At 50.9% G+C, this 27207-nt stretch overlaps 1 protein-coding gene across 8 annotated transcripts in view; it reads left to right on the forward strand.

Annotated features, from left to right (window-relative positions):
• ARHGAP17 (Rho GTPase activating protein 17) overlaps positions 1-20509 on the forward strand; it is an 88528-nt gene extending 68019 nt beyond the window's left edge. For 3 of the 8 annotated variants that reach the window (XM_078439969.2, XM_078439972.2, XM_078439973.2), the window contains exons 16-20: positions 1862-2018; positions 3738-3968; positions 5981-6150; positions 11623-12249; positions 19643-20509. In XM_078439969.2, coding sequence (XP_078296095.2) covers positions 1862-2018; positions 3738-3968; positions 5981-6150; positions 11623-12249; positions 19643-19773 — 1316 coding nt within the window. In that variant the 3' untranslated portion in view covers positions 19774-20509. Of the gene's footprint in view, positions 1-1861; positions 2019-3737; positions 3969-5980; positions 6151-11622; positions 12250-13364; positions 13413-15116; positions 15166-19642 lie in introns of all 8 variants that reach the window. The other 5 variants (XR_013552884.2, XR_013552885.2, XM_078439970.2 and 2 more) reach the window with 5 other exon arrangements.
• Positions 20510-27207: the final 6698 nt, after the last annotated feature.

Here is a 27207-nt window from a genome sequence, read left to right on the forward strand (position 1 = left end):
AGAGGTGACACTGAATATGCAGTTTTCCATTGGGAAGACCTCTTTTTGTTTCTCTCGGCAGAGAGCTGGTTTTTTCGTAAAGGTGGAAGGTAACACAGGACAGGTGGATTGGAGCCATTTTCTGAAGGTCGGAGTTGGCCTGTCAGAGAAGTAGGATTTCAGTCTACAGGCCGTAGATTTTCAAACTGCGTCTGTTGTAGTCCTGGGATCCTCAGAGGTTCCACGACCCTCTTTGGGGCCACTGGTTGGCATGTTTTGGGAGTCCAGGCCCCAGCCCCTTATTCCGTGAGCCCCGTGAGTGACCCCAGGCCACGCTCACCTCTGCTTTACCACGGTCTCCACACCATCGAGAATCCCGCCTCCCTCATGCAGGCTGCTCAACAAACACGTGATGTCTCAGTGAATTCTGGCATTCTGCCCAAGATTTCTTTGGGAAGACGAGTCTTGGAAAAACTGCTATAGGCAGTACAGAGTTGGTGTTGCTTTTATTTGTATTTTATAATCAGAATGTAAATACTTTTCATTTTTTTATCCAAAGAAGTAATCCATGCTTATTGCCCTTGTCCATATTCCATGATTTTTTTTTTTTTTTTTTTAAACAAAGAAGAAAGCAGAGGGATCGTGTAAGTTATATTCTGAATCACACCCCTTCCTTATTTCTAGTTCCTTCATTTTACCTCCCCTGGCTTGGGAAACCATTCTTTTTTTTTTTTTTTTTTTTTTTTTAAATTACTAGAAAGAGAGAGAGAACCAGCACAAATGAGGGAGGGCCAGAGAGAGAGAGAGAGAGAGAGAGAGAGAGAGAGAAAGAGAGAGAAGGAGGGAGAAAGAATCCCAAGCAGGCTCCACACCCAGCACCAAGCCCAACGTGGGGCTCAATCTCACGAACCACCAGCTCATGACCTGAGCCAAAATCGAGAGTGGGACACTTAACCGACAGAGCCACCCAGGTACCCCTTGGCAAACCATTCTTAAGAGGAGAGTACAGGGGTTCCACTTGTGAAGCAATGAGGGCTGAGGGGCTGAAGAATGAGGCTCTCGTTGCAGAGGGAGTTTTAAAGCTCTGTGCCCCCATATGCTCTCTTGTCACACATGGGCAAACCTCATTTTATGGCGCTTTGCTTTATATATTTGAGTCTCGATACTGCATTATTTTACAGATAAGGCTTGTGGTAACCCTGCATTGGGCATGTCTGTCGGTGCCGTTTTTCCGACAGCATTTGCTCATCTCGTGTCTCTGTCACATTATGGTAATTCTTGTGGTTTCAAATTTTCTCATTATATTTGTTGTAGTGATCTGTGATCAGTGATTATGACTCACTGAGAGCTCAGATGATGGTTAGCATTTCTTAAGAATAAAATCGTTTTAAAAGACAAGTGAATTTATTTTGAGAGAAAGAGAAAGAAAGCGAGGTTGGGGGAGGGGCAGAGAGAGAGGGAGAAAGAGAGAATCCCAAGCAGGCTCCGTGCCGTCAGTGCAGAGCCCAATGCAGGACTTGAACCCGTGAACTGTGAGATCATGACCTGAGCTGAGATCAAGGGTTGGTCGCTTAACCGACTGAGCCACCCATGCACCCTAACGATAAAGTACTTTCTATTTCAAGTACATACATTGTGTTTTTAGACATAATGCTATTACATGCTGAATAGATGACAGTATAGAGTAAACCTAACATTCATATGCTCTGGGAAACCAAAAAAGTCACTTGACTTGCTTCATTACGATACTCGCTTTATTGGGGTATTCACTTTATCGTGATACTTGCTTTATCGCGATATTCGCCTTGTTGCAGTGGTCGGACGGCGCACCTGCAGCGTCTCCGAGGTGTGCCTGTACACTTGTTTCTTTCTCTTGTTGCAGAGGTGGAATTTAACGTCTCAGAAGCATTCGTGCCTCTCGTCACCCCAAATTCCAATCACTCATCTCACACTGGAAATGACTCTGACTCAGGGACCCTCGAGAGGAAACGACCTGCCAGCATGGCAGTAATGGAAGGGGACTTGGTGAAGAAGGAGAGGTGTGTGTTCAGAGCTGTTCACTCGCATCCAGCAGCAGATGTCATGTAGAAGGATGGTTGAACCCTCGATATCTGGTCCGGCCTCAGCCGACCTGTCATGAGAGTGGCCCACTAACTACCCGTGATTGTTAGGTCCAGATATTTAAGGAATTTTGCTCTAGTTCATTCCAAACATTAATATGACTTACGTAAGACAGATGGGTAGCTTGTCTGCTAACATCCAGACCGTGTGCGTCCAGGCTTTCCTTGGTGGTCTGTGGGATGGCATCATACACGTGACAGAGCCACCCGAACGCACTCGGGGAAAAGAGAGAGGGCGGGGGAGAAAAGTTAAATATTGTGGACAGATGTCCAGGAGCGAGTGTGAGAATAACCCACCTCTCACAGTAAGTTGTGTGACTTGGTGTTTAAAGAGACCTATTTTGGATAGAACGTGGCCCTTCAGTGGAAGCCAACCACTGAATCTGATGTTCAGCTGGAGAAACTTGAGTATTTCCAATTCTGGAAGAAAAAAAAGATGGTAGGTGGTATCAGATCTAGTGAGAGACCGTAGGTCTCCGTGCCGTGCTCCATGGGCGATTTTAGTGGGATTTTCAAAGGTTAGTAAGGCTCTTTGTGATTTGTGTCTTCAGAGGCCAGCCTGCTCAGTGTGTATGATGAAATAACTCCATACTCACCAGTAAGGCCAAGTTAGGCCTGTTTGAGTAGCGTGCTGTTCTTGCACACGCGTAAGTAATAACATCACGGACGTGGTGTTACATTACAGCTAAACAGCAGGCTCCTATTTCGATCACCCGATCTTGTAGCGACCTATGATCTTTTTTTGTTTGATTTTGCTTGGTAGTGATTGTTTTTAATCCACGGTGAAGGCTCTCCTTCCCTACTTGGTCCCCCCGAAGCCCGTGTTTATTACGTGCCGAGACCTTACTTCTCTGCAGTCCCATTCACACATTTGGTCCTGCTGCACGATGACAAACTGTCCACCACGAAATGAGCCTTCATGGACTTTAGGTTACAAAATGCAGTGTTAAGGGTCTGACTGGCATATAGTAAACGATTCTTGGTTACCCCCCGGGGTGGATTCTCCCCACCAGCTGACCCAGTAAACATGAGCTCAAGAAGCCATGCGCCTCGATTTTTCAAACTGAAGAGTTTGAAAGTTCACGCATCAAGTAAATCTTAAGCGAAAAGTGAATCTTCCTCCTCCCCACCCTCCAACTGCCATCTGCTTCCCAAAAGCAAGTGTTTTTCCCAAGGTTACGGACCCTTTCAGATCTATTCTTTGCACACTCATGTACCAGTGTTTCTACATCTCGGCTCAAGAAGCAGGGTGGCGTCACAACCTTCCCACTCAGCTCCCACCTCATCCCCCAAACACACAGACTCGAGGTGGCCGTTGGGTGGCACGCAGATAGGCAGGCTAATGTGATGCCACTCACTCGAGACGAGGCCCGCCTGTTGGCTTGCAGCTGTTCACCCCCAGACTGAGAAAGGACACTGATCGGGACCGGGTCTGTCGGCTCGCTCAGGTTTAAAACCCGGGTGAGCTGCTTGCCTTGGTAATAGGGATGGCCGCGAACCTGGTCCGCGCCGCTTCACTGCATGCTGGGCAACCGGGGGGCTGTCCACGCGTGTGGGTTTCAACACGCGTGGACCGTTGGGCTTCTGTCTCAGTAGTCAGCTTGCATGGTGTGTTGACTGTTTCTTCTTTCTGTGTAGCTTTGGTGTGAAGCTTATGGACTTCCAGGCCCACCGGCGAGGTGGCACTCTAAATAGAAAGCACATAGCCCCAGCTTTCCAGCCGCCACTCCCGCCCACAGATGGCGGCACCTTGGCTCCTGCGGGCCCGGAGCCCCCTCCCCAGAGCTCTAGGGCTGAAAGCAGCACAGGGGGTGGGGCTGTCCCCTCCTCTGCGGGCATACTGGAGCAGGGGCCAAGCCTGGGCGACAGGTAAGGAGGCCGGCTTCTGCTGGGTGCCCGGTGCCCCAGCATTCTCGCAGGGGCTGGCCTGTGGGCACGGCATCCAGGCCCACAGAATCACTCGGCAGAGAGTGAACCGGATTCGCCTTCACTCTTCTGGTTGGCAAAGGATGGGGAAAAAAAGACTGCAAATTGCTTGCTTCCTTTCCTGTTTTCCAAAAGAAGCAACATTCGTTTGCATTCTTTACCGTACTGCTTCGGTGCTGGAAGCCAATAGGTGGCTAGCAGCATTGTAAACCTCTTCTAGCTGTTGGATGTGCACTCGATGTCCATTGACCACTCGCTTGTTGCCATCTGGTGTGCTAACTGGTTAACACTTGAATGTAGCAAGTTACTTATAGTATCCTTGGCATTCATTCATTCATTCATTCACTCACCCACTCACCCACCCATCCTTCCACCCACCCGTCCACCCGTCCATCCATCCATCCATCCATCCATCCATCCATCCATCCAGACTTATTGAATAACTAACTGAGTACTGGACGCTGTACTAGATGCAGTTGGTGACTGAGACCCTCCCAACCCCTAGCGTTCAGTCTCGTAGGCAAATTGATAATGTGAGTACAAGGTAAAAAATATGATAAATTTTCTTAAAAGGCTCTTTTGTTGATTCCTTTAGATTAACCATCTGGAGTGGGGTACAAGTATACAGCAGCTTGAAAAAAGAGGACCTTTGAACTTGAGATTTCTGTTTAATGTGCATGAATTCACTTCTCCACACTGACCCAGGCAGATGACCACCGGAGGCCACTTCAAGTGGTATCTCAGGTGGTTCAGGACCAGAAGCTGCTGTAAAAGATGAGCCCCTCTGCAGAGCACGTGCTCAAATGTTTATCGCGGCCTTCTATAAAGCACTAAATAATCACATATTGAGTAAAACAGATGCACAGAACAAGGATAACCTGTTTCTGCATACATTGTGCGCAGAGACGAAGCTGCCTCGGGAGAGCTCCCTCACTTCCTGTCCTCTGCATGGGGAGGGAGTGCCTTGGGTGTGAAGCCAGCTGCTTACGAGAGCGGAATCTTGTTCGGTCGTCACACCTGAACTCTGACTCTCTGCGTCTTCCCGAATTCCTTTTTAGTCCATAATTTGCGCAAGTTCACGTTTTGGTGAAAAATAACTGAGGCTCCGTGTTGTCTCGTTAACCGCTGCTCCACACGTCTTTGTTTTGGCTTAAATTTTTTTCTTTGGGAAAAAAGTACTCGCAAACCCTCACATTTTCATGTACCTGTTAGCATTCAACCCATTCAATCAAGGCTTAAATACATTATTTAAGATAATAATCAGAATTCACTGCAGATGGACAAATAGAATGTCAGTCCTCGGTTTGCCTTTGTTTTCTATGCTGTGTAGACATTTTTGTGTGCACTTGGCTAGTGGCGGCATTCACTGGTGACCCTGACAAAATGTAGCTGTCAGGTTTAGTGTAAGAGGGTCTGACCCGGGAACTAGCCCGAGTTCCAATCTCCGTCTCCCCTGCTACTAACCAGCTCCGGACTTTGAGCGATCAAAGGGTTTCTCTTTCCTCAAGTCCAAACTATTGATAATAACCGAGTATTTTGTAATTTACAGCACTAGTATTTTGCCACAGCTTTTGCTTTGTTTTATACACTGTATGTGTCAAAATCTCATTAGTTTGAAGTCCAAAAGCCCTTTTGTGTTTTTCAGTATTGCCCAATCTTAAGTACAGGCAAACTAGAAATTTCTTGTTGGTTGCTATGAAATGGTCTCTATCATGATGTTCAAGGGGCAGAAGAGTGGAAAGACAGTCTGATGCAATGAATCTCATGAAATATTTAGTCCTGTGTGGCCCCAAACAAATACTAGCTTTGTAGACCCAGTGTGAACTGTTTCAAATTCCAGATCACCTCCTTGCCTGTGGAGGTGAGAACTCTGGTTGGGATCTGGTATTTTTAGCTTGCTTATTAGCTTTCTAGCTGGGACCGTCCGACATCTAATTTGACTTTGCTCCCCTTAGTCCGCCGAAACCCAAGGACTCTGCCCCTGCCCCCGCACCCACCCCGGGGAGAAGCAACAGTCAGATGGCCGCTGGCCCGAACCAGGCCCAGACAGCGGCTGGCTCCCATCAGCTCTCGGTCGGCCCAGGGCACAATTCCGCCGGCCCCAGCCCGCACACTCTGCGCCGAGGTAAGTAGCCACCTTTACTCCTTCCCCTTAGGGACGGATGTGCAGACATCCTTGGGTTAGCGTGGGGATTCACTTGCAAGGCTTTCCGACAGATCATGGCCATGTCTGTTTATAAAAGGGCAAGCAGAAAAATCAGTCATTTTAAGAGCAAAGTCAGTGAAGAGAAATGAAATAATGGAGAGCAGAGAAACAGGCACTGCTGAGTATGTTTAAGCCACAAAGTCCAACAAACGAAGGTTGCTTCTCAGAAGCAGTGCTCTCAGTTTTCCAGGAATCTGGCATGCCAAGCCCTCCCTCCGTTTTGAAAGCACCACAGCCTCCGTAGTAGCCAAGCTTTACGGGTCTGCAACCCTCAAGATGGTGGTCAGGGCTTTCTGGGTCCTGACACTGACATGTGATCCAAATCATCCCCACCTATACCCCTGCAAGCCCTCCACCCGGCAGTTAGGGGGACTGTTTGAAAACACAGCAGGTTGTGTCATCTCTCGGTTGAAAGGCTCCAGCGGCTTCTGTGTAAACCTCCCCCGTGGGCCCTGTGTGGTTGGGCCTACCTTTGGGCCCCGCTCTTAACCACTGCTCTCTCTCACCAAGCTGCCAGCAGCGCTGGTCTGCTCTCTGTTCCTCGCCTGCACTGAGCTCATTCCCTCTTTAGACATCCACATTCCATGTCTTCTCTTCCGGAACATTCTGACCCACATCTTCTCGTGGCTCTTTTGAAATTTTATTGGGATAAGAAGACCTACCGTGAGGTCTCCCCTCTTAAACTTCTAAGAGTACTACAGGCACACTGTGGTACGGCAGACCTCTGGAACTTACTCATCTGGTGTAACTGGAACTCTGTGTCTGTTAGTTAGCAGCCCTCCGTTACCCCTTCTGCAGCGCTCTCTCTCCAGCCCTTGGCAGCTGCCATTCCACTCTCCGATTCTGTGGGCTTGACTCTTCTAGATACTTCGTGCAGTCCCGTCTTTCTGTGACCGGCTTATTTCACCCAGGGTAATGTCCTCCAGGTTCATCCATGTTGTTGTGTATGGCAGGATTTCCTTCTTTTTTAAGGCAAAATAATATTCCAGTGCATGTATAGCCCACATTTTTGATCCAGTCATCCATCGATGGACATTTAGGCTGTTTCTACGTCTTGACTATTGTGAATAGTGCTGCAGTGAACACAGGAGTGCAAGTATCTTTCTGAGACCCCGACTTCAGTTCTTTTGGCTAAGTACCCAGAGGTGGGTTTGCTGGATCATATGGTAATTCTATTTTTAATATTTTGAGGAGTCTGCTCACTTTTCCATAATGACGGTACCACTTGTATTCCCACCAACAGTGTATAAGGGTTCGATTTTCTCTACATCTTTGCCAGCACTTCTTTTGTGGTTTTTTTTTTTTTTGTTTTTGTTTTTTTAATAATAGCCACTCTGACAGATATGAGGTGCCTCATTATGGTTTGGATTTCTGTTTCCCTGATGATGAATTTTATTCTTTTGCCTGTGGATGTCCACTTTTCCCCACACCGTCTGTTGAAGAGACCGTCCTTTCCCCTCTGTGTGTTTTTGGTGTCCTGTCAAAGACCAACTGTCTGTGCGTGGACTTATCTCTGGGCTCTCTGTTCTGTTCCACACGTGGTTCCTTTTTACCACTCAGGTCACAGCTCAGAAACCACCTCCTCCATGAGCCCTCCGCAATTACCCGCTCTGAACTGATGACCCCTCTCGTCCCTACCACTCACCAAGTCTTCCTCTGTCATAACACTGTCTTTCTTTCCAGGCATTTTTTTTCTTGATCTGAAATTTTTAAATTTGTCTTTTAACTTGTTGCCAGTTTCCCCTAGTACCTCTTAGAAAGCTGGGATCTCACCCGCCCAGGGGGTGGCAGAGGCCTCAGGGACAGCTGGCTTCAGGAGAGTCAGCTACTCTCAGGTGGCCTGGTCAATGCTGGTCATGGGAGGGGCAATTGTGATAAATAATAAAAGGCCTCAGACTCAAAAGTTGAGCTATAGCTATGCCTAAAGTCACACAGCTGGTTGGATCAAAGGCTGCTAGTTTAACCTTTCCTAACTGAATCCCTACAAATATAAAGTAGAAATTAAAATGCCTTCTTAAGGGGTATATTGTGGGAACGCCCATGAAAGCACCATCTTTATAAAGCGTAACATAAATGTTAGGTGGAATTTTTATAAATTACAGGCAGGGAGGGGCTCCTGGATGGCTCAGTCCATTAAGTGTCCGACTTTGGCTCAGGTCACGATGTCACGGTTCCTGAGTTTGAGCCCCGCATCAGGATCCTTGCTGACAGCTCAGAGGCTGGAGCCTGTTTCAGATCTGCGTCTCCCTCTCTCTTTTTCTGCCCCTCCCTGGCTCGCACTCTCTCTCTCCAAAAAAACTAAATAAGCATTAAAAAAATTTTTTTTAAATAAAAATAAATTACAGGCAGGGAGGCAAAGTCAGGTATATGCTGCCTGGTTACAGACCCACGTGGTCCTTTTTAAGGTGCTCCTCTCCCCTGAGGATCTTCGTCTGTACCCCAGCTTATCCTGGAGCGTAATTAGGTCTTCTCTTCCTGGATTCTGGGTGTAATCCTGCTTTTGGGTTGAGGCTCTCCTTATGGCCACATTAGGAGTCTTTCCTGCTTCCATAAACCACAGACCTCCGGCTTCCTCACAGGATTAGTCTGAACCTTCTGCCCCTGCCTCAGCCTCCCCAAACCTTCATAGGTTTGTCCTATGGAAAGTCCACCTTTCTCCCATCTCCCCGGCACCCAGCTCTCCTGCTTCCTCTTCTGATTCCCTCTACACCCTTTCTTGTCTGGAGTGGTCTTTTTTTTTTTTTTTTTTTTTTTTAATTTATTTATTTAAAGTTTATTTATTGTGAGAGAGACAGAACAAGTGGGGTTGGGGCAGAGAGAGAGAGGGAAGAGAGAGAATCCCAAGCAGGCTTCACACTGTCAGTGTGGAGCCCAATGCTGGGCTTGAACCCATGAACTGTGAGATCATGACCTGAGCCGAAATCAAGAGTCTGACACTTAACCCGGCTGAGCCACCCAGGTGCCACAGGAATAGTCTTTTATTTGATGTGAATTCATAATTAATATTGCTCAGAACAAAAAACTAGAACTTTTTCTTTTTTAAATGTTTATTTTTGAGAGAGAGCTAGTGGGGGAGGGGCAGAGAGAGAGGGAAACAGGATCCAAATAGGATCTGACAGGAGAGAGCCCAATGCGTGGCTTGAACTCACAAGCCTCACGGCTCATGACCTGAGCTGAAGTTGGACACTTAACCAACCGAGCCACCCAGTCGCCCCAGAACTTTTTTTTTTAAGTTGTTTATGGTAGCCAGAGTACAGCTAATATTCCAAAGGTTCCTTCCTTTGTCTGCTGGTTAGTTGTTTCTTTGGGAAAAGGTCTTCCAAGGTCTGGGGTCAAAAGTTCTAGGCCAGCAGAGCAAAGGAGACTTTATACCCTTTTCATTCCTTAATTCTGGGCCCTGTGAGCAGACAGCCAGGCTGTGCAGGGAGAAGGAAAGGGATGAAGAGAGTCCAAGGAGTCCACAGAACATGGTTGTGAGGCTGTTCTGCCAGTTGCTAGCTGTGTGAGCTTTTGCAAATACTTGACCTCTCTGAGCCTCAGTTTTCTCCACCATGAAATGGGTGTAACAATGTCCATCTTGCAATGTGAGCTTATGAGACTCAACCGAGACAGTTTATGTAAGGGGCCGGCCTTGGTGCTGGTGATGTGTTGGGCAAATGAAACATTTCCTTAATTTCCCTATCCCTTTTTGGGAAGATGAGTAGAATCTCGGTACAATTTGAAAAATACTGGGGAGCGTGGATGGCTCAGTTGGTTAAGTATCTGACTCTTGATTTCAGCTCAAGTCATGATCTCACAGTTCATGGGTTCAAGCCCCGAGTCGGGCTCTGTGCTGATGGTTCAGAGCCTGCTTGGGATTCTCTCTCTCTGTCTCTGTCTCTGTCTCTCTGCCCCTCCCCCACTTGCACTTGTGCACGCGCTCTCTCTCAAAATAAATAAATAAACTTTAAAAAAAAGAAAAATACTAAAGCCTCTCCACCCACCTCTCCCAGCCCAAAGCCCGGTCTCCAGACCCACTGTTGGTAGCAAATTCTACTCCCATGGCCCCTTAGTGACGCTGATCTCAGCTGATACCGGGAAGGTAGTGAAGTGCTTCAACTCTCCGTAGATATACCTAAGGCAGTTCCTCCAGATTTATTTATATTTATATCCAGAATATGTCTGTTCATTCAAGTGATTCTGGAACTGGTAGAATTTCTGTCATTAAAAAAAAAATCAAGCCGTCTTGAAGAAACTGGCTTAGGGCAAGGGGCCATGGTATGTTGTGTAGGCAGATCAGTCATGCTTGGCTGTTGCCCCCTCAGCTGTTCTCGCTTCTCCCCTTTTCTTACTGGGCCATCAGGCAACCGGGGAAGGGTTCTGACATGAGGGCAGCTCGGTGAGCTAAGAGCAGCGACTCTGTGTAGGGGGGCGGCCCCTTGACTGAGTTCTTTTCTTACTGGACTTTAAACTTTTTTTTTTTAACACTTACTTATTTTTGAGAGAGAGACAGTGGTGGGGAGGGGAGAGAGAGGGAGACTCAGAATCCCAAGCAGGCTCCACACGGTCAGCACAGAGCCCAACACAGGGCTCGAACCCATGAACTATGAGATCATGACCTGAGCCGAAGTCAGAAGCTCAACTGACTCTGCCACCAGGGGCCCCTATTCTTACTGAACTTTTAAAACAACAGGTCATGGGGGGCCTGGCTGGCTCAGAGGAGCATGCGACTCTTGGTCGTGAGTTCAAGCCCCACATCGGGTGTAGAGATTACTAAAAAATCTTAAAAAATGCAAAATAAAACAACAGGTCTTTAAGGATCTGTGTGTGTGTGTATGAGGTGCTTTTCTTTTTTTTTTTTTTTTAATAGAAACTTATTGTTTGGGAACAGTTTTGGATCTGCAGGGAAGCTGCAGACAGTACTGGTTGCTCCCTTGCACCCGCACCCGCTTTCCCCCGCTGCTGACCTCTTAGGTCCCCGGGGTGCCCTCTCACAGCCGGGCAAGCAGCACCTGCAGCGTCACTGCTAAACAACTAGCCGCTCCCCCGGCGTTCACTCCCCGCCGCAGGGCCACGGCGCCCAGGAGACCGCGTCACACTGCGTCATCTCGTCTCCCGAGTCTCCCCTGGGCCGAGACGGTTTCTGACCTCCCGTGCGTTTCCCTGGCCTTGACCGCGTGGGGGAGTGCGGGTCAGGCATTTTGAAGGACGTCCTCCATCTGGCAGCTGGTTTTCTCTTGGTTGGACGGGGCCGGGGGCTTTGGGGGAGGACGACCGCCGAGGCGAAGTGTCCCCCCGACGGCGTCCTTCCGCGGGGGCGCACGGTCCCCACGCGGGTTCGCCCGCGGAAGGTGGCATTGGCTCTCGCCGCCGTGCCCTTCTCAATGAAAGGCGTTCTCCTTCTTTGTGCAGCTGTTAAAAAACCTGCTCCTGCACCCCCGAAACCAGGAAACCCGCCTCCCGGCCACCCCGGGGGCCAGAGTTCTCCGGGAACGTCTCAGCATCCGCCCAGTCTGTCGCCAAAGCCAGCCGCCCGAAGCCCTTCTCCTCCCACTCAGCAGGCGGGCCAGGCCCCGGGCCAGCCGTGCGCCGCCCCGCAGCCCTCGGCGCCCCGGAGGTACTCCAGCAGCCTGCCTCCCATACAAGCCCCCAGCCACCCGCCGCCGCAGCCCCCCACGCAGGCCGCTGCGCCCCCGGGGCACACCAAACCCGGTGGCGGCCAGGGCCCGCCCGCCCCCACGGCACCGACCGGCGAGCAGGGACTGGAGCAGCCACTTCACACCCCTCCCCAGACTCCGACGCCCCCCAGTACTCCGCCTTTAGGAAAACAGAACCCCGGCCCGCCCGCTTCGCAGACCGCGGCGGGGACTAACCCTGAGACTGCGCAGCCACACGCCGGAACCTTACCGAGACCGCGACCAGTACCAAAGCCCAGGAACCGGCCCAGCATGCCTCCGCCCCCACACCCCCCTGGCGCCCACTCCGCAGGGGACGGCACCCTCAGCAACGCAGCTCCCACTGCCTCCAAAATAGTAACGGGTAAGTGAGAAACTGCTCCCCGCCCGCACTCCGTCGTCTCTGTCCCCTTCCTTTTAGGCCTGGGTTTACAGCAGGGGGCAGCCAGCCTTACCCGCTGGCCACATCTGGCCCATAGCCAGCCCGTTTTTGTAAATGAAGTTTTACTGGGACACAGCGGGTCTAATTTGTCTACATATCATCTTGGGCCGCTTTTGTGCTAACATAACAGAGTTGTATAGTCAGAGATTATTAGGCTCGCAGAACCTAAAAATATTTAGTGCCTGGCCCTTGAAGTTAGCTGGCCACTGACTTATAGTTTCATTATGTGTCTAAGACCTCCTACATTGACATTTTTCTAAGTGTAATGACCTAATCCATGTGGAAGGTACTGGACCACACGAGCATGAAATTCATTTCTTCCTCATTAGGATGCTTATTTTCCTTCTAAAGGTAAAAATGTTAATAGTGAAGCATTTCAGGTATAACTTTAAAAAACAGGGTCTGTGCCACTTCGGATGCCCCAGGAAGGGAGATCTTGGGGGGGCGATCACATCAGAGTGCCTCCGGGGCAGGGGGAGGGAAGGATTGACATTTTCCCATAATCCCCATGGAAACCTGTTTCCGGTGGTGATGATGGTACAGATTTCAGCAGGCCACCTGACGGGGTGTTTTTAATAGGCAGTCGAAAACACGAGCATTTATTTAATTGTGATTTCTTTCCAAAATTCCACCCTAAGTGTTCTAATACACTATTTGATTTAACGGTGGGGTAGATGGGGGTTTTTTAAATGTGTTTTTTTTAAATGGCAGTTAGGAGCTTTGAATCACAACAGTTTAATTTTCCATTTTCTACGTGGGGCTAGTTTTAGAGACGAGGTGGAATATACCTCTGGGCTGTCCAAGCTCTACTGCGTGACTTCTCTGCTGAAAATGAGCCAATGGTGTACCCCAAACTGGGGGTACTCCAGATGATGAGGGTTAACCCACTAGCCTTCTGATAACCTTTTTTCTCCCCCAGGAACATACTGCATAACTTGCACATATTGTAAATGGTTAATAACGTATGATGACACTCCAGCTTTTATTTTTAAAAAACAAAGCCACATTGGTGTGTTTGTTTGTTTGTTTCCCAATAGATGCCCTTCCTAGTGCCCTCACAGGTGGGGAAGGTTCCCAGGACTAAGGTCTGTAACCCCCCCAGCAGCTCGCACCAAGCTCCATACGCTCCTGCTTAGCCGTGTTTTGCAAATGTGCTTTTGACCACGTGCTCAGGAGCAGCTACCGGACCCCCCTGCCGTCCATTCTGTAGCATGTGGACGTTACTTTTGTTCTTACCAAAAGCATTTTGAGCTGCAGTGCTCCAAATTCGAGGTAGCTGTCAGTAGATTGAGAACCCGATTTCAAGCCGCTCACCTAAGATGCTAGGATGCCTTCTTTCTTGTTGGTAAGCCTTTTGTAAGTGTCCTGCTCTTCTCGGTGACTTCCCTGTCGTTGGTTGGCTCATCACATCCAACCGAAGAGGACTCGGGTGCAGTCAGCACAGAACATTGTGTTCCTTGTGTCTTGAGCTTCAATTTGTAATTGTATATCTTAAGTGCAAGTTAACTGCATGGAGCTTCTTAATTTGATGTTTGAAATTCTCAGGACCAAACCAAACGAACAAACCGATCTTCTTCCAAAGATCCCACACTAAATTCCTTTGCGTTCTAGCACGCCTACATTTTGCTTTCTTAAACCATATGAGCTTTTCAAAAGGCACCGTTAGCCTCATCTGAGCCGGGTCCACATTTGGACGCCTTAGGGCTCTCGTCGTGCGTACCATTGCTCTAATCGGCTGATCTGAGCCTTAAACCCTTGGTGAGCTACTTCGCCAGCGTTCGCAGCCTTGGTCTGAGTAAGACTTTCTGTAGAAGCCAGAAAAGGAAATGAGTGAGGCCTTAAAGGCGTGGAGGAAGGCACGGGTATGATTCCACATCCTGACTCCTTATAACCCAGCAGTCTGGGGTTGCCCCACTGGGTATGGAAGTCGTGCACCAGAGTGACACGACTAAACCCTAATTAAGGCTGAGCCTTTTAACCCTTCATGACACCAGCATTTCACCCGCAGATCTTTCCTTTTACGTAGATAGGAAAACTACGAACTGGAATCACGTCTGTTCTTTAAAACCGTTCCCACCTCACATGTGTTTATTCCAGAAAACTATCTTATTGATCCGGTACAACACTGTAATGCTCTGTACTTTATCAGATCAGGGAAATTTTATATGAAAGTACTTTGCCTTAAGATATTACCTAAGAATTTAAAAATCTATGTTATGAATTCTCCTAAACTCAAGAAATCCCAGGCCACCACAATTATTTTTGTATTGCGGAAGTAACTTTTAATTGCCTAAAATCGCCTGGACTGCCATTGGGAGCACACAGAAAGCCCCGTTTAGGATTCATGTATCCACTAGTATTGAGCAAGCTGCTATGATGAACCATTCTTGGGTATTTCAAGAAGAAAAACAATGTAACTTCCTTGGAAGGCCATCCTTTATTATGGCATTATGTTTTCATGTGGAAACCCGTAGACAGTTTCCTAAAAACAGGTTATTTGCTTAGAGCATTTAATCCTAAAAAGTTGAATTACAGCCTGGGGATTAGGATAAACCCTTGGGGGAGATCGATGCCGCCAAGCAGATTTGACCGCCACCGTCTAGCGGCTCAGCACCAGCACAGGAGAACGGAGGGATTCTGATGTCCTCCGAAGCTCCTCTTTATTGTTACTGTAGAAAGCGCGCAAGCCTTTCAGCTTTGAAAGTTAAAGCGTTTGCATCTTGCTGTTTTTAAAGGAACAGATTTTAGCCAAGAGTGTTCTAATTGAAACATTTTATTAAATAATTTAGATGTATGACCTGCCATATTCAGTAAGAACTCAAATTGGAATATTTAATGGTAAGGAAAAGGCACCTGATTGGCCAAAGCTTTTGTGCTCCTTGATGATCGTTACTCGTGCGCTAACGCCTGTTACTAACCGGGCACCCTAACCCTGCCTGCTTGCATCCCTACTAACAGTGCATGTACTAAACAATGCTGGCTTCATTCATGCTTGCTCTCGATCACTCTGAGTACTAAGTGTGTTCACAGACGTGTGTGACAGGTGGTCACAGGGCCGGCCTTGTGCCTTCTCTAATTTCTGTCCTTTTCTGTACCAGGCAGGCTTGAGGTGTAGTAGAAGGACTTTGTGCACTTGGGCCCGAATTCGAATTTCAGCTCTCTGTGTAACGTCAGGCAAAGGCACGGCCTGGCTGATCAGTTAGAGGGTGACATTTGTGAGAATTTTTGTTGAAGGGATTGAATCAGATAAAATAAGACGTCTTACAGTTCTCAGCATACACTGGGTCCTAAGTGAATGCTAGCGATCTGTGATCATGTTTATCTTGGAAAAAACAGATAATCAGAGTTATGTCCTACACTCGTAGGTCAGTGCTTTAAGAATGCATATGCCCAGGGGCACCTGGGTGGCTCCGTAGGTGAAGCGTCCAACTTAGGCTCAGGTCGTGAGCTTGCAGTTTGTGAGTTCGAGCCCCACATCAGGCTTGCTGCGGTCAGCGCAGAGGCCGCTTCAGATCCTCTGTCCCCGTCTCTCTCTGCCCTCCCCGACTTGTGCTCTCTCAAAAAAATAAATAAATAAAAATAAAAGTAAAAAAACCCAGGAGGGCACCCATATTTAGATTCTAATGCACCATTTGATTTTCCCAATAGCAGTTCTTTTGTGGGTTAAAAAGACAGTGCTCAGGAGTAGAAGATATTTCTTACTATTTCATGATATTTCATGAGCCTGAGAATACGTATCCCCAGGGCTGCCGTCCACTGTGCGATGGTACGTCCTCTTGCTCTCGGGGCCGCCACTCAAAACTCAGCACTTTGCTGGTTCTCACAGTGTTGTTTTTGTTTTTTTTTTTTTTTTTTTTTAAACTAACCTCTTTTTACATCCTGAAAGTAACACATTTTAAAAAATTAACCATAGGTATTAAAGAAAATTTGGAAGCTAGAAATGATAAGCCACGCTGCTACAACTGAAGTAGTTCACTACTCATATTCTGAGTTTTTCTCTATTTTTTCTTTCCTAAAAGTCCAGGGTGTGTATGATCATGGCTTTTGATCCTGCATTTTTCATTTTACCTTACATCATATGCCCCTTCCCATGTTACGATGTTTTTACAACCCATCTTCTCAATGACTGCATGATATGAAGCGGGTTTATTTTTGCTCATAGTTGGACTTTTTTTTTTTTAATTTTTTTTTTTTTAAGTTTATTTATTTTTGAGACAGAGAGAGACAGAGCATGAACGGGGGAGGGTCAGAGAGAGCGGGAGACACAGAATCGGAAGCAGGCTCCAGCCTCTGAGCCATCAGCCCAGAGCCCGACGCGGGGCTCGAACTCACGGACCGCGAGATCGTGACCTGAGCCGAAGTTGGACGCTTAACCGACTGAGCCACCCAGGCGCCCCTAATAGTTGGACATTTTTAAGTGGCTCCTGCTTCTCTTTGCAGGTTATTTTTAACAAATAGATACCAGAATCATGTCAAGGTGAATATCCTAGTGAGACTTGAGCAGAATCTCTCCTTTGTAAAAATAATAAAAAGTTGACGCAGAGTCTCTGACAGACCGGAAAGTCTCCGACAGCCCTAGCGAGCCGCTGCGGGGCAGAAGGGAGTCATTCTCTCAGACAGATGGGTCAGGAGGCGGGGTAGGTCACCCCACAGTTGTGTCTGCAAAGTGTAATTCCAAGGCTGTGTTTGGAGTGGCCGGGAGAATACCCTTGGACTGTCTGGAGGGTCAACTGACAACCTAAAGCACGTGTTCACAATTGTTGGCGTGATAAACCTTTAGGACCGTATCCTCAATCACAGGGTGCCCGTTCTGGCCCCCCGGGAGCCCACATCCTTGATACAGATACTCAAAACAGGAAGGAACTCACTTAGATTTGTCCAAACCCCACATCAGGGGTGATGTTCTGCCTGAGTGGAAGGAGCATCCTGGGCGTCTCTTTTTGTTTTTTGCTTTTTAATAAGACATCAGTCCTGTGAACTTAGCTCCGAGCTGTATGCTCAAAGACCAGCCCTTCTTAGAACGTATCTAATGAAAAATGATGCCTTATGTAAATTCGCAGCCAGAAAGTTTCAGAGGCATTTTTTTTTTAAAAAACAGAAAAGAGTTCCTGCGGGAATCTTTCTAAAATAACCTTTTCCTCATTTTTACTACAGTGAACCAGAGTGTTTAAGACTCACGCATTATCTCCTCAGATACCGTCTTCTCTGTCAGGACCCTCACCCAAGGACACACAGACTCCTGTCGGGAGGAGGGAAGCGCTGTGTCAGTTAGACCCCACAGTCCAACTGGTGTGGCTCCGATCCTCTGAGGGGTTGAGTCTCTCCGAGTCCCCGTTTCTTACCTCCACGGTGGCATTGTTGCTGCCGTGGAGTTACCTCGTGTGGAGGTGTCAGCGAGTGCCATGATGACGTGTGTGCAACGCTTAGCACCGTATCTGGGAAACGGCCCCCTCCCCATGGTGGCAGCCGTTGTGACAAAGAGGAGTCTCCTTCTGGAAGCTGGCTCTGCCCCCGTGCCTCTTTGTTGCATGTAAACGTTACCTGTTGCATGTGAACGGATCTGCTGTCTTCTTTTTAAAAAATGGTTCATGTAAGAGAGAGAAGGGGGGCTGAGAAAGGGGGTACCAACCCTGCCAACCTCAGGCAAACCAGGCGCAGCAGGCAGGAGGCAGAGGGAACTTCCCTTAGGCTCCCCCACACGTTTTTTCCCTGGGTGTGGAGGTCGTGCGTGCTCATCAAAAATAGAGGAATTCTGGGAAGTACAAATCCAGGAATTCTTTATATGTGATGTAAAAAAAGAAAAAGAAAGGTAGTAAGTTTGTCCTCTGAGAAGGACCTGCGGCCCATCGGTGTTGGTTTGCACATGCACCCACCTGTTAACAAGTAGGAACCTACCCAGTGCGTACGGTGCCCGTGCATCACGCACCCCCACCGGGCGTGGCGGTTCGGCAGTCTCTGGTAGACTCTTTGAGCTAAAAAGAGACGCTGACTGGTTGCGCCATCTGTCTTGTCGGGTTAGGACAATGGTAAGGGGATTGAATTTGCAATGCATTTCTGGTACGAGTCTTGTCTCTGAGACACGACTGCTCTGCCTGAGGCAGTAGGAGGGGAGGATTGGGAAGATGGCCGGGCTGGATGACTCTTCACCATCCATCCCTGCAGCTGGCCAGCCGTAAAACTGATGGAGCGTCAGCCATCATCCAGTCACTGTTCTAGGCATCAGGGAGGCACTGAACAAGACAACAAGTACAGGAAAAGCATCTCTTAAGCATAACGGGAAAACTCCCCAGCACACCCACCCCAGCCCGGCAGCGTGAAACCACAGCAGATCCGAACATCTCCCTTCTCTCCTGCAGCAGCCCTGACACCTCTCAGCAGGCTCTCTCAATTCTCTAGAACACACACCTACTAGAGAGACAAAGGATTCTGTCTTGACGAGGGGCTGTCTCCCCCAGTCAACTGCCGGCTTCATTAAAGCCGTGTCTGGCTTGTCCACTGTTGTGCCCTCACGGGTGGGTGCTCAGTGAGCACTTGTTCCTGAGTGAGTGCATCTGAGACTCCCCGGCCTCATTAGGAGGAGGGCTGTGGTAGGTGACGATGTCTTTTGTGAGTTTAGGAGTGAGGGACCGACGGCTCGAGGATTGTGCGTTGCCCTCTTGCTAACGGAATTCTAGCCAACATAGTAAGACAAGAAAAAGGAACTGGAGTATAAGTTAGGAAGACAAGAGAAAATACTTGTGGGATGTTGGCGATCCACCTCAGTGATTGGCAAGCAGTGGTTGTTGCCAGGGGACATTTGGAAGTGTCTGGAGACATCTTTGTCACCCTGGGGGAGAGGGGGCCGTTTGCCACGGCATCTAGGGCATCAAGGGCAGGGCTGCTGCCGTGCACCCTGCAGACAGCCCCACAAGCCAGAACGATCCAGCCCCGAATGTCACTGGTGGGAGGCTGGCGTAGCATTGCTAAGAGGAATAACCCCTCAGCCCCGGAGGAGGGGGCTGTCTCCAGTGAAGCACACTTGTCCCCATGGCCCAGATGTCGTGAGGGGAGTTCCGTTAGTGCGTCAGAGGGCTTGGCGAGAATGAGGTTTCCTCTCCTCGGTCAGAGCGAGCACGCGCTGCAAGGCTGCATCCGAGAGCTGCCCTGGGGTCTTGGAGGCTTGACCCCCGCTCCCAAGGGCTCATGGCGGCTCTAGCACGAGAAGGTGTGTGTGCATGGGCTGACTCGGACTTTCCGGCTCCCCTTCCTCTCGGAGCACCCCCGGGCGGCTTCGGCATTACCACGCGCTGATCCCGTGTCTCCTGTTTTTGTCCAGACACCAGTTCTAGAGTTTCAGAACCGCTTCGCAGCACCTTTCCTGACACGCATTCAGACTCCGCAAGCAGAGACGTGCCCGGGCGCATTCTGTTGGACATAGACAACGACACGGAAAGCACCGCCCTGTGAAGAAAGCCTCCCCCAGCCCGGCCCCCTCCACCCTGGCGCGTGGAGCAGGGGCAGGTGCGCAGTTACCCTTGCAGACCCAACAGCGAAGAGCTTCCAGTGAAGGGAAACGAAGGCCTGACGTGCAGGGCCTCGCCTCCCGCAGCCCGAGGACAAGGTGGGGGCTGACACTTGAAGCCGAATGACCTGTGTCTTGAGGACGCTGGCTTTCTTTACCTGGGAAGGAAATCATGCCCAGAAACATTTCTAAAAGAAGGAAAAACGGAAAAAGACAGAAGAAAACGAAGTAGCTAGAATGGAAGGAGTATGCTCGCCGAGACGTGGGGAGGAAGCTTTGTCGCTGCGCGGTTAGTGCAGGCCGTTCGGAATGAAGAAGCACCGCTTAACTATTTAATAAAATGCGTTCATTATGCAGATCACCCACTTCCTGCTCCTTGGACTTTGATTCTCACACCTTAAGAGGGAGGTGCCTCTCCTTCAGAATCGCTGCAGAATCATTTTGTATGAAGTATGGTCTGTGCCTCCCCGAGCCCCCGAAAACCACGCGCATCGATGGTGACTGCTGGATCCGTCACCTCAGCAAACTGGATGTGACCTGTGCCTTGCCGGATTGCAGAATGTAGAAAGAAACGTACTGTTCTTTTTTTTTTTTTTTTAAACAATGTAATTGCTACTTGATAAGGACCGAACAATATTCTAGTTTCATGTTTAATTTGAATTAAATATATTCTGTGGTTTATATGAAAACTTTATCATTCTTGGAAGCAAGACCGTGGACTGTGTGTATGTGTGCGTGTGCGTGCTGTCTCTCACCCAAATAGAATTCGGATGAGACGTCGGGGGGTCTGACTGTGACCGTAGAAGCCTGAAGGAATGGAGAGCAAAGTCGCGGCAGTGACGCCAGCCCCCAGGTGCCCCAGAGACCTCCCGGACTGGCTGTCCCCCAGTGAGTGTTCCATGGTCGGGCTCTTCCTGTGCACTTACCGGTCCTGACTCCCTTCCCTGTCCAGCCAGAGACACAGAACAGTCGGCCCCGCAGACCCAGTGCGGGAGTCCCGAAGCCGCTCTTTTCCGGTGGCGGGAAGGCACTGCCCACCCAGGGTTGAAAAGACTCGGGAGGAGCAGGTGGGGAAATGGAGCAGAGCGGGGCCCCCAGGCTGGATGCCTGTTCTGATGACAGCCGCTCCCGGTGGCCCAGACGTGGCGGGCTCCTCGGGGGACCAGGCAGGGACACACGCTGCCAGCGTCGGCTGCCTTGAACCATTCCGTTGGTGGAGTTGGTTGCCAGGCACATCAGCGACCTGTGCCTTGCCCGGAGGACCCCGGCCCTGTGTTCTGCTTCAGCAGCACACGCAGTACTGGTGGCACGATACAGAAGTGAGGCTGCGAAGTTTAACAGCCGTAACTCGCAAAGGGCAATCCCTTTTTCCTCCCAACTCAAAATTCCCTGTGCCCCCAAAGTGCTTCCTACACTTACTAATTATTAACTACATTGAAAATAGGTACCTATTGAAGCGCCTGGGGGCTCAGTCGGCTGAGTGTCTGACTCACGACTCGTGAGCGTCGGGCTCGCTGTTGTCAGCACAGAGGCTGCTTCAGATCCTCTGTTCCCCCCTCTCTCTGCCCCTCCCTTTGTCGCATTCTCTTTCTCTCAAAAATAAACATTGAAAAAAAAAAACACTGACACATCAAAACTAAGCACTGGACAAACAGAAAATAAGAAAGTATTTTTGAAAAAATAGGTACCTATAAACCCATGTCCCCCTGTATCTTAAATTTATATTCACTTAAGGCTCCCTCTCCCCCATCCCCCCTTTGCTGTAGACCAAGCTCCTTGCAGAAAGCAAGAGGCTCGGTGTCGGTTGCCCATCAGCATCGAGCCCCTTCCCCGGGGAGCCCACTGTCCATAATCCGGCATCTGTGCAGCACCTCGGAGATGCCGCGGAGCCTGAGCTGGCACTCAGGGGGAAGCTGGGACACCGTGCTTGCCGAGGAGATGGCGCTGGTGCCTGGGGACCGGGAAGGTCCACGGTGGACAGTTCTCTCCAGAGCGGCACATGCCTTTTATTATTGCTGGCTCCAAAATACAACACAGACCCTCTTTAAGAATGTTTTGTTTTTCACTCTCCTTTGTTGGTAATGATCTCCCAACCCCAACAGCTCCAATCTAAAGAAAAATGATGGTTATGCGTGTCAAAGGTGAATACCAGACCAAGGCTACTGCGCATCTTCCTGAATGGGGGAGGACCAGAGTGGGGTGTGGGCGGCTTGGCTTGGATTCGGAGCTGTAACCGCATCATGGTGGAAGCATCTCCAAGGTCCCACAGAGACATGATTACTCCTGCTGGGAGAGTCGCCACCTTGCCGTCCCCTTCTCCTGGCACTAACACCGCCAGAGAGCAGGAGAGGTCTTGTGATTTAAACTCACGGTGGCCATCCTGCTCATCCAGGAAGGTGCTAGTGTCTAGGAAGATGGTGCCGGTCATCTGCCCCTTCAGATGGTTTCCTTCCCTTCTCTATGGAATGCTTTCTCAGAGAATGTTCTAGCCCTGTGTGCTCAGGCCTTCTCTTCCTGCTCCCCTGCCCACAGCGACACCGGGGTCATGGCCCTATTCCTGACTGACACACGTTGCATTCAGGACCCATCTGTCCTGTTCTTAATCCAGCATTTGGAGACCACGGGGGGTCAGCGCAGGCCTCTGGCGGCCTGACTCTGCTTGGTCCTACTCTGTGAATCCCCAGGAGTTTAGATGCAGCTGGACCAAGGAAATCCCTGGGGGCTCCACGGATGGACCCTTGTCCCTCTCTTGGGACTGTAGCTCCCAGTGAGTCTCACACACGCTCATAGTTGAAGGTCTGAAGGCGATCCTTCTCTGGCTTCTCTACCTGACGTCTGTTCCCACCATTTCCCCACCAGCGCCGTGGCCCTGGTGGTCTGCAACCGAACTTCAGAGACTCCACCCTGTCTCACAGACTGTTCTGCCGTTTCTTGGCTCCAGGGCCCCAGGTGACATCAGTGACTCACGGTCTAGAGTCTTACATCCCACTGGGTAGCAGCAGCTCACTGACGGATGTTTCTAAACCAGTGGCCCCCACTGATATCATGGTGGCGAAGCTAGGGACGGGGAAAGATCCGGCACAGCAAAGCCAAAGGCAGAAAGTGGCCTGAGCTACCTCAGCTGCCAGCTAAGGGGAGCCAGGCAAAAAGTGGGGTGGTGTCGGGGCACCTCTCTCTGGAAGCCATTTCTGGGGGTGTCTCTGTAGTCCCCTTGCCACCCACAGCCCATCTGGGTCCTGAGGCCATTCTGCACTTCCTGCCCTCAGAGCCACACAATAAATTCCTTTTGTGTTTTTTGCATCAGCTTTCTTGGGTTCGTTTCTGTTACTGACAACCAAATGGCCCCTACTTGATGCACTTCCTAAAAGAGGCTGTCCCCCTCTGCTCACTCAGGGACACAGCTGTACAGACCCCTTGTGGCTCCATGGGCGAACTTTCCTTTCCATACTCCCTGCCAACTCCCCCTTTGTGTCTCCCACACGTTGACGAGCCATACACAGTGTGTCAGTTCTCCATTGCTACGCGACAGACGCCCACAGACTTGGCAACCTAAAACGACACACACGTATCACCTCCCAGCTTCTGTGGGTCAGGAGTCCAGGCACAGCTCAGCGGGGCCTCCACATAGGGTCTCACAGGCCGCTGTCAAGGTGCTGGCCAGGGTCAGGGTCTCATCTGGAGGTTCAACTGGGGAGGGATCCACACCTAAGCTCCCTTGTGGTTGTAGGACCACAAGGTCTGAGAGCCCTGGCTTCTTGCTGGCCCACACCTGGAGGTCCCCCTCAGCTCTTAGAGGCTTCCTACAGCCCCTCGACTCATTGGCTTCCCCAGTGTGGCCGCTAGTGCATCAGACCAGCAAAGACAGTCTCCAGGATGCATCTGCTGGCAAGACGGTCTTACGTGATGTGATGTAACCACCGACTGATATCCCGTCACCTCCACCATGTTCAACTGGTCAGTAGACGGTTGTGGGTCTGTCCACCATCAAGGGGAGAGGACTATACAAGGACACGAAAGCCAGGAGGTGGGGATCGTCGAGGGTCACCTTAGGGTCTACACCACACACATGAGAATGTCATCACAAATGACACATGTGGGGCAACATTCGAACCAAATATTCTTTTGAGAGAACCAAAAAAGTCATCAGCGTTCTGTCTTCACCCTCTCTACTTGTATCTGAATGGAGTCTTTATGCACATCAATAAATTAGATTTGAATGACCAAAAAATTGTTTGCATGTCAGTTCATGATAGGGACCCCGCATTTGTATGTTTACACAAGGACCCTCAGAATTGAAGCCTGGTCTTCTAGATAATTGCTGGGTGTCCTCCAAGTAAATACTGAGGGCTCGCTCTTCCATGTGCTGGCCCAGACCCTGGGGGCCCAACCTGAGCCACACAAGCATGGCCCTGGCTGCCGGGGAAACTGGCAGACGAACACACACCAGGGTGTGGAGAGGGAGGAGCCACGGGCAGGTGGAGGCGGGCCCTGCAGACAGAAGGACAGCTGGTGAAGTAGATGCCTCAGAGGCAGGGAGCCGGGCTGAGAGGTGAGGAGGAGCTGGAGCACCAAGGGCCTCGTCCAGTTGTCCAGGGCAGTTGGGAGCCGCTGAGGGAGCCATGGTGGGGGCGAAGGGGGGTGGCAGTCCCCGTGGTTTGTAGTTTAGACCCCTGCGGCTGTGACCGCAGGGAATGGACTAGAGCAGGGGCAAGACTGCTTGGCAGGGGACCCCAGGAGAAGAGCTGATTCAGGCCCAGATTTAGGTGGAGGTGGTGGGAAGGGGGGCCAGCGGACAGAGGAACACATCCTTAGGGAGGCAGAGGTGGCCCCGTTTGCCAACCGACTGTCCCGAAGGTGAGCGCCAATGCAAAGGGCGGCCCTGCAGACCCTTCGTTGTCTGTGGTCGAGGTTGCACTGACTGGCCATTTGGTCCCCTGCACAAGCTCAGACCTCGGGGGCTGAATCTGTGCAGGGCTAGTGGGTATTCCTTCCTGGTCCCCGGGCAGGGGTGGGCAGTCAGGCCGGGGCAGGGCTGCGGCCGGTGGACGTGAGACCAGGAGCCGGATGACATCTGCGTCCTAGAGGCCCTCCACCTGTGCATTCGCCAGGCACAGTGCTAGGTGTCCGTGTGACAGACTTTACCCTTGTGGAACTTTCACTCCAGTTGGGAAGACAGTTAAGGAACCGATGATGATGTGTGATACCTGCTTTGAAGGCACATGCCCTAATGGGCCTGAGTGGGATGATCCCAGAAGGCTTCCCGGAGGAAGTGGTGTTTAAGCAGACGCTAGGAGTTAGGCAGAAGAAGAAGGAGGGGTAGGTTAGGTGGAGGGAAGAGCAGACAGATATAACCGGACTTCCGGGACCCACCGTGCACCAGCCCTGTGCTTGGCCCAGTGGTGGGAAACCCCGAGAGTGATGTGGACTTAGCCTGTGAGGGGAGAGGGTCAGAGTCGAAGCCGCAGAGAGGCCTGGCCATCAGGGGTTATTCCCATCAGGGAACGTGGACTTCATCCTGCGAGCCTGGGAAAGTCACCGAAGGGACCTACGCAGAACAGTGGCTTGATCAGATCCGCTCTCTCTGCCTGTGGGTGGACAGTGAGCGAGACGAGAGGCAGGAAGGCCAGTGGGGAGGCTGTGGCAGTGATCCGGGGGAGATGGCCGTGGCCTGCTCGAAACGCAGCTCCGACCCCGACCAGCAGCAGCAGAGATCTCTGGAGCCTGGCGGAGGGGCAGCGTGGGGGAGCTCAGGACCCCAGCAGGGCCTGCCGGGCCTCCCCTCCCCACCTTTGGCCCCTGGAGAAGGATGTTCGGCCCCCTGGAGCCCACTCGCCTCAGACGCCGTCTCAGGCTCTTGCCAGCAACATGCCGGCGAGGAGCTCCCCGCAAAGTTTGGGGTGTGCCTCCGCCCACGGATCAGCGTGGCAAGGCCCGGCCTCCGACAAGGCTGCCCCCAGGTACCGAGGGCAACGACACACTGAGCGACTGAGCCGATGGCTCCTCGGCCCCCGGTTTCCTGTCCATGTTCCTCTCAAATGTGGAAACCGGGGTCCCCTGTGAGACTCCTGTTCCCCAGCCCTGTCACACCAGCAAGTGGTTCCCATCCACCCTGCCAGCCCCCTCTGTCCCGGGACTGGAATCCTCGCTCATGGCGCCGGGCTGCCCCAGAGGTGGGCTCCCGGCTAGCTCTGGTGGTCTGCCCTCCCTCTAAGCCGTGCGTGGGGCCAACAGCCCGGACCGGAGATCCCATCAGACCCCACGAGGGCCCAGAACACAGACGTGAGGATGGCCGACCCAGCCCGGGACACGGTGGCTTTGCCCCTGGGCCAGCAGAGATTCGCTGTGGACAGACTTGTCCATCCTTCTGGCCGCTTGTTTGAGGGGAAGCAGCACGTGGACGACGAAGCAGAGAAAAGGCTCCGCCAGTGCTTGGAAAGGGCGCGCAGTTCCCGGATTTTCTTCAAGCACAAGATTCCAGGGCGCCGCCTGGCCCACTTCCCGGGGATCTCAGGGAGGAGCAGCCCTGCAGTGAGAAAGCGCTGGGGACCGGCCGCTGCTTCCCCCAAAGCCCGCCAGCGTGGAAGGCAAGCAGTGGGACGCAGGTCCCGGTCCCCGCACGTCGAAGGGAGCGGGAGAAGGTTAAGGGCTAGCGTTCGGCTGGGCCGGCGTGGCAGCTGCTGGGCTGGGAGGCCTTGGGGGTGTCTTTGCTTCTTTATCCCTCTGAATGTCGTTCTTGGTGTTCCACGACAGGTAAGAAGAGTGAACAGCCCTTTGAGAAAAGGAACCGTTTATACTTCTTTTTCCCCCAGATTCGAACTGCCATTGCTTTTTTATTTTTTTAAGTTTGTTTTTGAGAGAGAGCAAGAAAGGGAGGGGCAGAGAGCTGGAGAGAGAGAATTCCAAGCAGGCTCCACACTGTCAGCAAGAGCCCAATGCCCACTGCAGGGCTCGAACCCACAAAGCCATGAGATTGTGACCTGAGCCGAAATCAACAGACACTTAACCGAGGCGCTTAACCGACAGCAACCCAGCAATCCATTGCCTTTGAAGAAGGTGCCTCACCCTGGATTTCAGCTCGGGCACCATCTCCCCAGCTTCGTGGGTTCAAGCCCTGCATCTGGCTCATGCTGACAGTGTGGAGCCTGCTTGGGATTCTCTCTCTCTCCCTCTCTCTGCCCCTCCCTTGCTTGGTCTCTCTCAAAAATGAATACATAAGCTAGAGGAAGAGGAAGAGGAAGAGGAAGAGGAGGAGGAAGAGGAGGAGGAGGAGGAGGAGAAGAAGAAGAAGAAGAAGAAGAAGAAGAAGAAGAAGAAGAAGAAGAAGAGGAGCTCGGTGTCATGTTGGAAATGCCCCGGAGGAACTCCCATGAAGCCTCGTG

This window comes from Panthera onca, chromosome E3 (genome assembly GCF_046562875.1).
Source record: "Panthera onca isolate mPanOnc1 chromosome E3, mPanOnc1 haplotype 2, whole genome shotgun sequence".
NCBI lineage: Eukaryota > Metazoa > Chordata > Mammalia > Carnivora > Felidae > Panthera > Panthera onca.